Here is a 13,265-nt window from a genome sequence, read left to right on the forward strand (position 1 = left end):
GTCACCAGTTGTTTCTGCCCATTTAGCAGGGGTCCTATTCCTCCCTGGGCCTTCCTTTTACTCCCTATATATCTAAAAAACAATTTCTTGTTGTCTTTTACTTGGGTTGCCATCCTCAGCTCCATGGCAGCTTTGGCCCGTCTAACTGCCTCCCTACAAGCACGAGCAGAGGAGGTATATTCATCTTTGGTGATCTCTCCCTGTTTCCACTTTTTATGTGCTCCCCTTTTGTCCCTTAGGCTGCCCTGGATTTCTCTGGTCAGCCAGGGAAGCCTCCTGGCCCCTTTCCCCCTTTTGCCTCGCTCGGGGATCGTCTTGCTTTGTGCCCGAAGGATCATTTCCTTAAGGCACAGCCACCCTTCTTGGGCTCCCATCACTTCAAAACTCCTACTCTGCAGTGCGTCCTTGACTAATCGCCTGAGTTCATTGAGATCAGCTTTCCTAAAGTCAAGCATTTTCACCCTACTACTTACCTTACCCACTCGACCTCTTATGGTGAATTCTATTATTAGGTGATCTCTGTCCCCCAGATGGCTACCGATCTGTAGGTCCCCTACCATGTCATCCCCCGTTGCCAATACCAGATCCAGTATGGCATTCCCCCTAGTGGGACCGTGTACCTCCTGTGTCAGGTGGAGGTCCTGTACACAGGTTAGAAACCTGCGTAAGCGGTGGGACTTTGCTGTCTGTGACTCCCAGCAGATGTCCAGGTAGTTTAGGTCCCCCATGACTACCGCCTCTTTAGCTTTTATGGTCTCCGAGATTTGCCTCAGGAGCCCCGAATCTATTTCTTCCCCTTGATGTGGGGGTCTGTAGCAGACCCCTACCACCAAATCCCTTTCTCCTTGCCCCCCAATCCCTTTCTCTTTGCCCCCCCCAATCCCTTTCTCCTTTCCCCCCAAGGTCCTGCCAGCCCTGGGGCAAGTCATGCTGCCTGGTTAGGCCAGTCCCGCAGTGCGCAGTCTGTACGCACCATGCCAGGTTCTGCCGCCATGCAACTGGCCCACTTGGGTGGCAGAGCAGCCCCAGGGCCAGCAGGACCCAGCTGGGCTTGGTGCGCGGTCCCTGAGAGCTGGGAGCTAGCAGCAGTGAGCTCAGAGTGCCCCGCTCCCCCTGCTGCTGCAGAAGGTAACTTATAGGCCTTGGTGGGGGGGAAGTGGCCCTGCAGGGTACCTGGGACCCTGGGCGGGCGGGCTGTGGCCCTCCAGGGGGGAGCAGCCCCCCACAAGGTCCCCTGCACGCACCGTCCCCCCAGCAATTGCCCCACACCTACCCACACACCAACCCACATCCCTCCACACATACCCACAGTCAGTCAAGCTCTGTGTCTGCAGGGAGATGTTTGGCAATTTTGTATATCCCTTCTGAGTCATCCTTAGTTGTCATTGCCACATTTTTATTTGTGTGGCTGTTGGTGTTTCATCCAGTGGGAGCTGCAATGTAGCAATGTAGCTAGTGCCTCTTGTCTTCAGGCTGCCGGGTACATTCTAATTTGCTTGCTAGCACTCTCATGATGTCTGGTGCGATGATTCTGGCAAGTAGATGGAGACTATTGACATTCATTGTTTTATAGCCATCCAGTAATGCACATGCAACTTCTGTTATGCACAGAGCGTAGCTTCTTTGCATGTGCCATCATTCCCAAACTGGGCATGCACGTTCAGCTGCCAAATAACAAGTGCAAGTGCAGTAGTTTTTAATGTTGTTGGGCTGGTCCGCTCATTTGGTGTTAATGAATTTCTTTAATATGTTGTTCCAGGAACTAACTTTGTACTTTATATGTATGGATTCTACATATGCTTTATATGAAAGCATGTAGTCCAGCGTCACGCCCAGGTAGATAGTATTTGAGCAGTGGACAGTGGTTATTCCATTCCAGGTTAGGTTAAGTTGCTTACTAGTATCTTGGTTCTGAATGTGGAAGAGACTATCTTCTGTTTTATTTAGAGTGGCATTTAGTTGATTTTTGATGTAATAGTCTAACAACCCATTGACTACTGATGCCCGCATGGCCTCCACCTGGGTGAAGTTTTTAGCTTGGGCAGTGGTATACAAATCATTTGCATAAGTAACATTTCTTGCACCTGGGTGACTTAGCTGATTATTGGTGTTGATGTTAAATAGTATAGGTACTAGTATGCTCCTTTTAGGTGGCCCATTTCTTTGTTTTGATATCATACTAATGTTTATTATTACTAGGCACAGAAACATCCACAGGTATTTTGGGATAAAAAGCAAGGATTGCTGCTATGTGCATGTTGGAGGGTGAAAGGGTGGTTGCCTCAAGATGGTGTTACATTTGAAAGAAAACAAAAATAAATGGAGTTAAATACCTCCATACAGCTGTTGCAGTTTCACAGCCCAAGTGATGACAGAACACTCCCCCTACACTTTAAGGAAGCATTTTGATTAAATTTTAAAATATTAAAAAGCATTAAAGATGAGTTCCTTCCATTGCAATCTAAGATCGGCTACCTGGAGACTGGCAATATATCATTTGAGATGCTCTAAACTAGAACATCAGTACAGAGTTTCAATTTTAAATGTAGTATAAAATTAATTGAGAGATCCCTTCTGTGCATTCTGGGCTGCTTGACTTGTACGTGCTTCAGTGGCAGTTACTTCAATGAGACATTTTGTATCAGCAAAGCAGAGCAGGGTTTGGCCTTCTAACAGATTGCTAGGCAGAGGGCTGGGCAGGTTATTTGCAATGAACATTTGATGTGAACAAAGAATCAGTGAGACAGACACTTTAACATGGCTAAAGTGCAAACAGTGGAGAAATGACTCAAAATGCCAAGTGCCATTTTCTAGCGTGTATCTCAGTTGGCACCAGTGGTACTATGAGTGACCAGGAACATCATACCCTCTCGATATCCTCAACTCTATTGAGAATTCTGACTATAAACCAGGGTTCTGATCCAGTACCCTCTTCTTTGTCGGAGGTAGAAGAGATTTAAGGGTGGCACAAGCTGCAGCAAACACTGGGGCATCCTTTCAAAGATCATTTGACTATTTGGGAAAATACCTCAACAGCTCTCCAAAACCATCAATCACAGTGGAGTCAAAGAAATTTATGATAATTGTAATTCACCCCATTCAAAAAATCTTCCTAGAAGCCAAGTGAAAGGTGAAACATCTCACACAGGTTTGTGTCAAATTTACTATAAGGAAAATATCACTTACAGACCCAAAACATGAGAGTACATCTGTATTGCCTGCCCCCCTTCCCCCCCCACCCCACTAGACATCTGATAAGTTGCTGAAGTTTGAGTGGGCAGAATAGACCTGAAACAGAGAGTCCACAGTGAATACAGTGCCTGGAAAATAAAGAGTATTTGTTTGGGTTTTTTGCAAAAAAGGCTATATATATATACACACACACACACACTACAACCTTATCAGTCTTCAACAAGCACATATACAGTTATAAAATCACATACCCACTACAGTACGTGCACCTGTGCACCCACACAACCATCCTCATCCCCTTCTCCATAACAATGACACTGTTCCTCTGTTTCTTCCCTTGGTTTCTAGTCTTGAGTCTTTTAGTTCGTGTTGCTATCACTGTTGTCTCCATCATTGTTGTCGCTGTCCTCATTGTTATTGTCACTTGGTCTGCTTTCTTCTTTGCTGTCCTCAGCTTCTTCCTGGTTGTCACTGCTCTCTCCCTCAGGGAGGCGGGGGGGTTTTGAACAGTCTATGCCAGTGGCTCCTCTGCCAGATGATCTTTGCCACCTCTCCTACTGTCTTCTCATAGTAGGTCTGCAGCTCACCCAATCCCATTTGAACACAGTCCTCGAATGAAAGCTTTGTGTGCCAGTACATTGGGAGTTCCTGGTCTTCCACAGGGCACTCCTGATGCAGGAGATGAACTAATCAAAGCAGGTTGATGGGGACCCCTGTTGTTTGGCCAGGTGTCTGTACAGTGCCACCTCCTGGGTCATAGTTTAGACTCCTGTCACCACCCAGGGGAGCTAGTTTATCTTCCTCCATACCTACTTTATATATGGGCAGAACCACAAAAGGTAGTGGATGGTCTCTGCTCTGCCTTGGCAAGTTTCCTTGGAGCAGTTGGGTTGGCTTCTCTGTCCCTCTTTGCGTCTCAGAGCCCACATGGGGAGTGCCCAGTGAGCTGCTTTCCAGTTCAAGTCCCTGTGGTCTTTCCATAGGCCTTCATGGAAAATTTGCTCCCACGTGGCCTGTCAGCTGTTGCCAGGGAACAGGTCCATGGTTGACAGTCTGTCTCTGGCTCTGACTGCCTCCTGAATTTGCCAGTGGTTGGCCATGATTGCAGGGGCTTCTTTGACCAGGTCATATTTGCTCCAGAACTCCTTGATAACCTTGTAGAACCATGGCTGCTCCATGGCCCACGGTCTCCCATTGTTTAGCATGTATACTCACTGCTGTCTCGGGAGCTGCCCTGCATAGTATCTGACAAAGTAGGCTGTTTTCATTTTTGTCCCAGTCACCAGTTTGCAGATCTGGCTTGTGTACTTGGCCTAGAGGAGCAGGAGGATATCTGCCATTCTGCTGGCTTTAGTCTGCTTGGTCTATAGCATAGCATCTTCCTTGTCACCTTCTCCCATCTGGATCCTCAGAAGAAGACACCCATGGCTCTTGGGATTCCGTAGGCAACATACTTTAGTAGGGGGGAAGACTAGTGCAGTGTAAAGGAGCACTGGTAGCAGCACTGCCTTCATGAGCCCCACGCCCCCTCCCCCTGCCCCCCCCCTCCGAGAGGTGGCACATGTGCCACAGTCCCAACCTGTGCCTCACTTTAGCCTCTGTTTTTTCCCATGCCTTCTGTCCACTCAACTCGGGGGGGGGACTTTACCCTGAGGACCTTGACCCCCACTAATGGTGGATAGAGATCCCCCAGGGCCGACAACTTCACCCAACGCTAGGCGCTCTCACTCATGTTAGGCTTGGTCCCTGCTGCCCCTTCATAGGCCTGTGTGTGCTTCAGCACTCTCTCGACTGATCACTTGTCTCTGCACAGGACATTGAGGTCATCCATGTAGACCAGAATCCTGGTCTCTCCCTGGTGCCACTGGGATTTGGGACTCTGCTGATCTTGGGTCCTGCCTAATCGACTGCAGCTCCATCGTGCAGATAAAGAAGATCAGGGAGAGCAGGAAACCCTGCTGGACCCCCGACTCTACTGTAATCAGCATGCTCAGGAACTGAGCAGCACCTCACTGCTAACATCCGTGTACAGTGTCCTTATTCAGACAATGAATGTGAGGGAATTCCCATCTTTCACAGCATCTCAAAGAGAAACTGGTGGGATACTCGGCCATAGGCTTTCTACAGGTCCAGGGTCAGTACAATGTTCTGCCTTCTCTCCTGTTGGAACTGGAGCACATCTTGCAGCTGCAGCAGGGTTCCATGGATCTGATGCCCTGACACTGCACACAACTGGTCCTTGTAGATAATAGACCCTAGGACAGATATGAATTGCATAACCAAAACTTTGGCCAGCAACTGGGCCTCCAGTTTTTCAATTCCTCCCTTGGCCCCTTCTTGTACAATGAGGTAATGAGGCCACAGTCCATCCCAGTTCCCAGGAGGCCCTCCTGAAGTTGGTCTTGAAAGACCTTCAGCAGGTCAGGGCCCACCTGAGCCCAATAGGCCACCTGGAATTCTTTGGGAAGGCTGTCCACCCCAGAAGTTTTACTGTTCTTGAAGCTGTGAAGGGTCCTATTGGTCTCCACCAGTGTCCACTCCTCCTCTAGCTTCTGTTGTTTGTCTTCACTGAGGGCCCAGGTCAGCTCCTGCAGGCACTGCTACATGGCCCCTGGGTCCTCTGGGTGCTCAATATCAAGCTTCTGGTAGAAGGTGGCCTAAAGGTGATTTGATTAAAGTCATTCAGAAGGCCAGTGCTAGGGATTTGACTAGAAACTTGGGTTACTGAGTCCTAACACAATCCTTAGTGTGGCTCTGCCTTCATGAGGTGAAGTTGGACTAGGTTGCCCTGCACCTCATCTGCATATACATTTCTGAAGCATCCCAGGACTTGTGACAAGAACACCTGGTTCCAGTCATGGGTGGGGACTAAGTAGCACATGGATCCTTTGTGGGGGTGTTTGGAGTATACACACATACCAAGCAGTGCTGGGATGTGGGGTCACCATGGCTTGAAATACTGTTGACTCTGCTAGGAAAGTAAAAGTATCATTGAATGGGAACTGAATGCCTGGTCTCTCAGCAGTCCCATTGCCCAGTAGTAACAGCAGTAGACTGACATTATGGTCTGCACATAGTTTCATAGTTTCATAGTAGCTAGGGTCAGGAGGGACCTAAACAGATCATCTAGCCTGACCCCCTGCCACAGGCAGGAATGAATGCTGGGTTCACAAGACCCCAGACAGGTGATCATCCAATCTCCTCTTAAATATGCCCAAGGTAGGGGCGAGGACCACTTCCCTGGGAAGTTGGTTCCAGATTTTGGCCACCCTAACTGTAAAATATTGCCTTCTGATCTCCAACCTAAACCTATTCTCCATCAGCTTATGACCATTGTTCCTCGTCACCCCAGGTGGTGCTGGGGAGAAAAGGGCTCTGCCTATTTGCTGTTGATCCCCATGGATGCAGCAAGTGACAGCTCCCTTTCCCCTTTCTCTTTATTATGTAGACTGAGGAAGAAGGTGGTGGAAAAAAATTAAGCAACACTCCATGTCTTCCAATTATTTTCTACATTTTGAGAATTAACATTCAGAATTTTTTGAGCTCTCTGTGTTATTGGACACATCTCCATTATCCTTTTTAATCTCTAACTGCAGTATTCAATCAACTCTTCAGACAGTATTAAAATAGCTATGCAAATTATGTGCACACTAAGACTTGTGCAAGTACATATGCATCATTGCATTTATACTTACTTTCTTTCTCCAAAAACATATTTTTTTCTTTTTTCTTTTTCTTTTTTTTTTTTGTCAGAAGTACCTGGTATATAATGTTCACTAGAAGCAAATAAATAATGGATGTTGGTGTAAAAATCCTGTCCACAGGAATTCAGTTTTTATTTTAATGATGCTTTTGTACATTATTTGCCATAGTGTAACCTCACAGTGCTCCAAATGTATAGTTATCCATACCCAGAATGAACTTACAGTATATAAGAACAGTAGCATTTGGTCATTAATGTAAAGCTTGTGACACCTTATTTATGTCTATGAAAACAGGTTCTCGCATCACAACTGTATTATGACTAATTTTTTTTTCAAAAAAAGCATTGATAATCTGTAATTTTTTCTTGGATTAATTTTTACAATTTATTATACAATTAAACCTGAATTTTTATACCTGTGATGATTTTTTTTTAATAACATCTATTATGCAAGAATAGAACTTTCCCATTTACACAGAGAATAAACTACTAATCATACCAAAGCAAATTAACACATTTCATTTTTGGTGGAATTTGTAAATTCTCATTAAAGTCTTCAGGCGGTGCATGCTAAACTTTAAAAACAGAAATATACTGTATTTATTTGACTAGAAGATGACTCTGATTATAAGATGACTCCCCAATTAGATTCTATATATGGAAAATTTATAAATTAATTATAATTTTCCAGTATAGAATATAATTATTGGAGGTTTGATCTTGATTTTGTTCCCTTCCCACTGCTGCAGCAAGGAAAATAAATCTGGGGTGGGGTGGGGGTGGTCAGGTAGCCCCTTTGCTACCTTCCCTCAGTGTTTTTTCCTGGCAGCCCCTTCACCTTCTCCTCATTATCATACCCAGCTTTCCCTGAGCACATAGAAGTGAGGAGCAAATTTGAAAACAATAATATTGAAATTAAACATGGCTGTAGCAATTTGCATATAGTACCCATGCACTTAGTTCATCTAGAATTGATGCATTTTACCTTGTTTTTGAAACTGCTGCAAGTTTTGGAGCAGGTAATCTATAAACACACGTCGAGCAGCACTTTGGCACCTACTTGTATGTAGTGCAAACTATGCTTGATATTAGTTCAAAGGTAAAGGCTCATGATTTACCAAATAGTTCATTGGGCTGGGCCATACCACAGACAACAGTGTTTCAAGCCATGGTGACCCCACAGCTCAAGACTGCTCAGTGTGTGTGTGTACTCCAGATACCCCCTGTGGAGAAATCGCCCCAAGTCTCTCTCTGCCTACGGGACTGGCTAAGCTGTAAAAGTTCCAAAGGGAGGGGGAACATGCTCCTCCTTTAGTCTCAGGTTCCCACCCATGTGACTAGTCATTTCACCTGGTCAATCTGTCATTTGGAAGCACTGTCAGCAGCCAATGGGTCTGCTTCTGTTGGGAACTTAGCAGGTGTATAAAAAAGCCCCTCCTTAAGGAAGGAGGCTCAGCCATGTTTTGGAACACAGCAGACACCTTTGGGAACATGGGAACAAGCAGATGGCCTCTGGAGCTCTTAGACTGTAGATGAACATGTGAGTAACCTACCTGAAATGTAGCAGTAACTTAGGATCAAGCGTTCTAGCAACCTATCAAAAGGATATCAAGCTGCTTCCATTTGCTCAGGGTTATTCTTTTGATACTAGTTTGACTTGTACCCCTCCCCATGCCTACTCTCTCACCCAATAAAACCATCCGCTATAGCAAGCCTTGTTGTACATGCTTGAGAGGGATGGGGCAGGCCTTTTTGCTCCCTTTGCTTGGCGGACTAAAGGAGGCTACATTCTATGCTTCAGGCTATAAGAAGCACCCAAATGTATCCTGCTGGAGTTAAATAACCCCTAGGTCTACAGGGCCTGTGTACCCCAACCGGCACAGGGCCCAACAGCAACTGGAGCTTGGGTGATGGCAGTGGTTACCCCAGGCTGGTGGGTGTGCTCCAAGAAGGGGGTTGGCCAGAAGTTGGTGCCCCTGGGGAGGTACCTGCAACTTGGTTTTAGTTGGGTTTAGTGAGGCAGGTGGCTCAGTGCAGAAGTGCCCCCTACTGTCCTGCCACACCCCCCACAAACAACTCATGGGCTACTTAGCACCCACTCGTGACTGGAACTGGATGTTCTTGTCATGAGTCCTGGGATGCTCCAAAAATGTATATATGCAAAAAGAGATGCAAGGCAACTTGGTCCAGCTTCACCTTATGAAGTGTGGGGCAACACTAAGGATTAGATAGAGCATTGTAACGGGGCTCAGCAAGCCAAGCTTCTAGTCTAAGCCCTGACACTGCCCTGCTGATTGGTTTTAGGCAAATCACTGCATATATTTGTGTCTCTGCTGTGCTATCATGGAGCTAATGATACATACTTCCCTTGTAATGTGCTTTGGGATATACTGATAAAAATTCACTGTAAAAAAGCTAAGTGTTAATTCATTGTTATCCCTTTTGAGCCAAGCTGTTAGTTAAAATTTGGAGTTTTACATGCTGTTTCTATTTGAAGTTTATGATGATGTCCTGTTCTTTGATGCCATCCTGTTTATTTACAGAGAATGTACACAGACAGTCTCCAATTACTTCTGATGTGTCGAAGTGGACTGTATTTAGCTGTGCAACTGCATATTTTGACACGAATGCAGAGTTTGCAATTCAGTTTTGGTAGCACTAGTCTAGACACTAGTCTAGGCTACTCTAGACACTCAGTAAGGTGGCGTTCTGGCTGGGCAGCTGCCTCCGGGGGGGAAAAAAACCCTCAGATATGAACATAAGCCAGGGCAAAAACTGTGGTAAGGTTTAATTGCAAGATGCAATGGGCCAGCTACAAGAATAGGGCTGGAAAGAGATTTCAGCAGTGCTTAGCTTTGATTCTCAGCCAAGGTTCTGGGGTACCCTGGGGTGCCATGAGATCCTTTTAGGGGTGCCCAGGAAGTGTGAGGAGATAAGCAGATATGGGCAGCTCCTCTTGTTTGATGAGTGTCCTGCCCTCCGCTGCCTTGCCCTTCTGCAAGGAAGTAGGCATTGTAACAGATACATTCGTTTTTTAAATAATGTGCCACTCAGTTAACAAAAGCTACAGAGGTGTGCCTTGAGTCTGGCAAGGGATACCTTGAATCTAAAATGTTTAGACTCAACCTGTGGCCTGGGGGTTAGAGAACTTTTGGAAGCAGAAGATAAAGGTACAAGCTTCATTCCCTGAGTGAGTGCTACTAACCAGTAGGTTAGTGTTTATTTTACCTCCAGTAGGTATGTGTCCAGGACAATTCTGTTTTCACCAGCACAAAATAGAATTCCCAGCTGTTTATACGTGTAAAAAATTGCTGTTATGTGCCTGTATATGCACTGCTTACATATATGGAAGTTAAATAGGATCTGTCACAAAGACCAGTTTCCCTCTGTGCTGAAGGAATTGAATGATAGTAGACAGTTTCTTTGCTCAAAGTTCCAAGCCTCTTTCCATCTTACCAGTATAGTTTCCCTGGGCTCTCTCTAAGGCCCACACTCAGTGAGCTTTACTGGCTTTCTCCTTGCTTTTCTCTTTCTACCTGGCTGGCTTTCAGTGCTTCTAAATGCAGATTCAGAAACTTCTAGCAAAGAACACCGAGCTCCTGTATTTGTATTCAACCACCAGTGAAACCCTTGTACCTTCATAGCTCATCTGATGATGGGCCATATATTTGGCAGGTGTTTTAGGCAGTAGTTCTAATTATGTCATCTTTCTTGCTTCAAAAAGGAGCTTAACCATACCTCCATTTTTTTCCTGGGTGAAGCACACAAGTCTACCTTTTAGCTTCTATAAAGTTTCACTCATACTCTGTGATAGCAATATTATTATGATTGACCATTCCAGATTTTGTTATTTGTACATTGCAAATTCTTATACCATCTCCTTAAGTACCACTGAATGTCTAAGTGACTAAATCTAATGCTCTGCCATATTTGTGTATGTATCAAAGTGCTCCTCACTTCCACTTCAAAGATGTTAGAGGTGTGACTAGAGTTGCCTATTATTCCATACAACCATTAGTAAAATGGGTGAAATAGTCTCAGGGAAGGGTTGGAAGCTTAGATACTTCTTTACCTACTGAAAAAATTTTAAGTTTTTATTAAAAATAATTTAAACCAAAATCCCATATTCCCAACCTCCTCAAAAGATTTTAGAGTTGAGATCTAAAGATAGTCCAAATTTCTGAAATCTGCTGAAATTTCGTAGCTGGCTTCTCAGCCTGGTTTTGCTCCATTCTTGCCTATTTTTAATGATACACTGAAATTAACAGGACTGCGTAGTGAAAATAAGGATAGCAGAATTATATGATTTTAAATTTTGATTGTTTTAAGTCTGCATGTGGATCTTCATTTTTTTGGATCAGACCCATAAGTGTTGTTTTTGTCTCCTGAAGTAGAACCAGTCTCTAGGAGCTAGAATGCAAACTGATTAGTATCTTTATTATATATAAAGCATGCTTTAACAACAGTCCTTGCAATATATTTATATTTCAGCAACTATTCAAAAACGCTTGAAGAAAGAGAAAAAAGCAAAGAGAAAATTGCAGGAGGCCCTGGAGTTTGAATCAAAGCGAAGAGAACAAGTGGAACAGGCACTTAAACAGGCCACGTCAGGAGACAGTCTCAGGATGTTAAATGGTATGTTTTAGCTGGAGTTTGACAAGGAGCTTAGAATGATGTTTATCAGTTTTAATTAGCTGAAAAACATAAAATAGTGCACAAAAAATCCTGTTTAAAAAAAAAAAAGTCTTGTGCAGAAATAATTACAAATCAATTGCAGGCCAAGTGCACTAAATCATTAATTAAAAAAATAAAATATCTAGAAGAAAGCATAGACAAATTTATGTGAAAAGGAATACTATATATTGTTACTATAGAAACTTGTAAAAATGATGATTGGGGCTGTATGAAACTTGGTTTTAGTTTGCATGAGGTTTCCACCTGTGATGGTTGAGTTTCAAAATTACTGAGTTTCATTTTGAAAATAGCTTGTCAAACCCAATATGAACTTGTCCAGCCTCAGGATTTATTAAGCTTACCATGTCCTGTATAAGTCTTTATGCCTGATTAGGTTTCATAGACATCCCAAATGTTATTTAAAAAAAACCAACACAACTTAATGCCAAAAAAGTGGAAGTAACCAAGAACAAGAACAGCAGAAAACAAAAAAATGTGTTTGGTGATACAACAAGATGTTGAATCTAAAGCAGAGCTGTCAAAAGTTAGCATTTTTTTCTTTATTTGAAATTTAACTTAGTTGGGTGTGTCCAGATGAGCGCACACGTGAGGTTTGTGGCACCTCAAAGCAATTTGAGGCATTACAAACGGCACATGGCATACATGCACCCATTTGGTACACTGCTAATATGCAGTGTGGCATTTTTTTTTGACACTGGGAGATCCCATGGGGTGTCAAGAAAAACAACAGTGGGGAAAAAGCAGTGCAGTGCATGTGGCAACAGCATGTGCCTCCAGAAATGGAGCCTGGCCAGCCAGAGCCATGCTCTGGCTGCTGACCAGACCCAAGCAGCCAGATTGGCACCACCGCTACCACAGGAGGCTCCCAGGACCCCAGGTAAGGCTGCTGGGATCAGCACAGCATCCCCTTATCAAACTAGGCCAATTCTCCCCATACCAACCCCATTTGCAGGGGCATTCACAGCAGCACAAATTTGTGCTGCTGGTCTTTTTGCTGTGGCAACCACATGCTCATGTATGCAGACCTGAATTACCTTTAAACCAGCTAGATTAGGTACTGCTAATTGTGGCACTGTGGTAGAATGGAACTCAACACAGGTTGCCTCAGATGCTGGATACTTGGCCAGTTAGCCTGCGCTGAGTCCTGTGCTAACATGGCTACATTGCTAGCAATATGTAAGCTAGTCCATTTAAAACCAGCTTGTGTATGTCTATATGTTCTGCAGTGACTTATCCAGAATATACTGATGACTATGCTGGAGCAAATTGAATTTGGATATAACATAAGAGAATTTGGCCTGGTTTCTTTTCAGAGGTGCAGGGCATTTGTAGTTCCTAATGACTACACCAGAATTTGAAGATACTCAGCATTTCTGAAAATTGTGTCCCTTATTTTTAAAGGATGTCAGGACTCTGGTAATGTTATCAGCATATATTTACATCCACAATTAATTGTGGGCCTGAATAGTGACATTTAGACCACTGCTTGATTTATAGTCGCAATCAGGTAGCTATCTAGGTATTAGTAACAGCAAGAGGAACAAATGCTGATATTTCAATGATAATCTGATTGCATGAACAAATCAACTAGCTCATTAGCATCTTATTTTATGATGACAAAATATGAAGGGCTATTGTGAAAAATTTAAAAAAAAAAAGAACTCTGAAGATCTTT

General features: G+C 44.1%; 1 protein-coding gene across 1 annotated transcript in view; it reads left to right on the forward strand.

Moving 5' to 3' along the window:
• The window catches only part of DACH2 (dachshund family transcription factor 2), a 270,530-nt gene that overhangs the window by 238,869 nt on the left and 18,396 nt on the right, over positions 1–13,265 (forward strand). The window contains exon 11 of the mRNA XM_025209965.1: positions 11,387–11,530. Coding sequence (XP_025065750.1) covers positions 11,387–11,530 — 144 coding nt within the window. The remainder of the gene's footprint in view (positions 1–11,386; positions 11,531–13,265) is intronic.

The sequence above is a fragment of the Alligator sinensis genome, unplaced genomic scaffold, assembly GCF_000455745.1.
Source record: "Alligator sinensis unplaced genomic scaffold, ASM45574v1 scaffold242_1, whole genome shotgun sequence".
Taxonomy (NCBI): domain Eukaryota; kingdom Metazoa; phylum Chordata; order Crocodylia; family Alligatoridae; genus Alligator; species Alligator sinensis.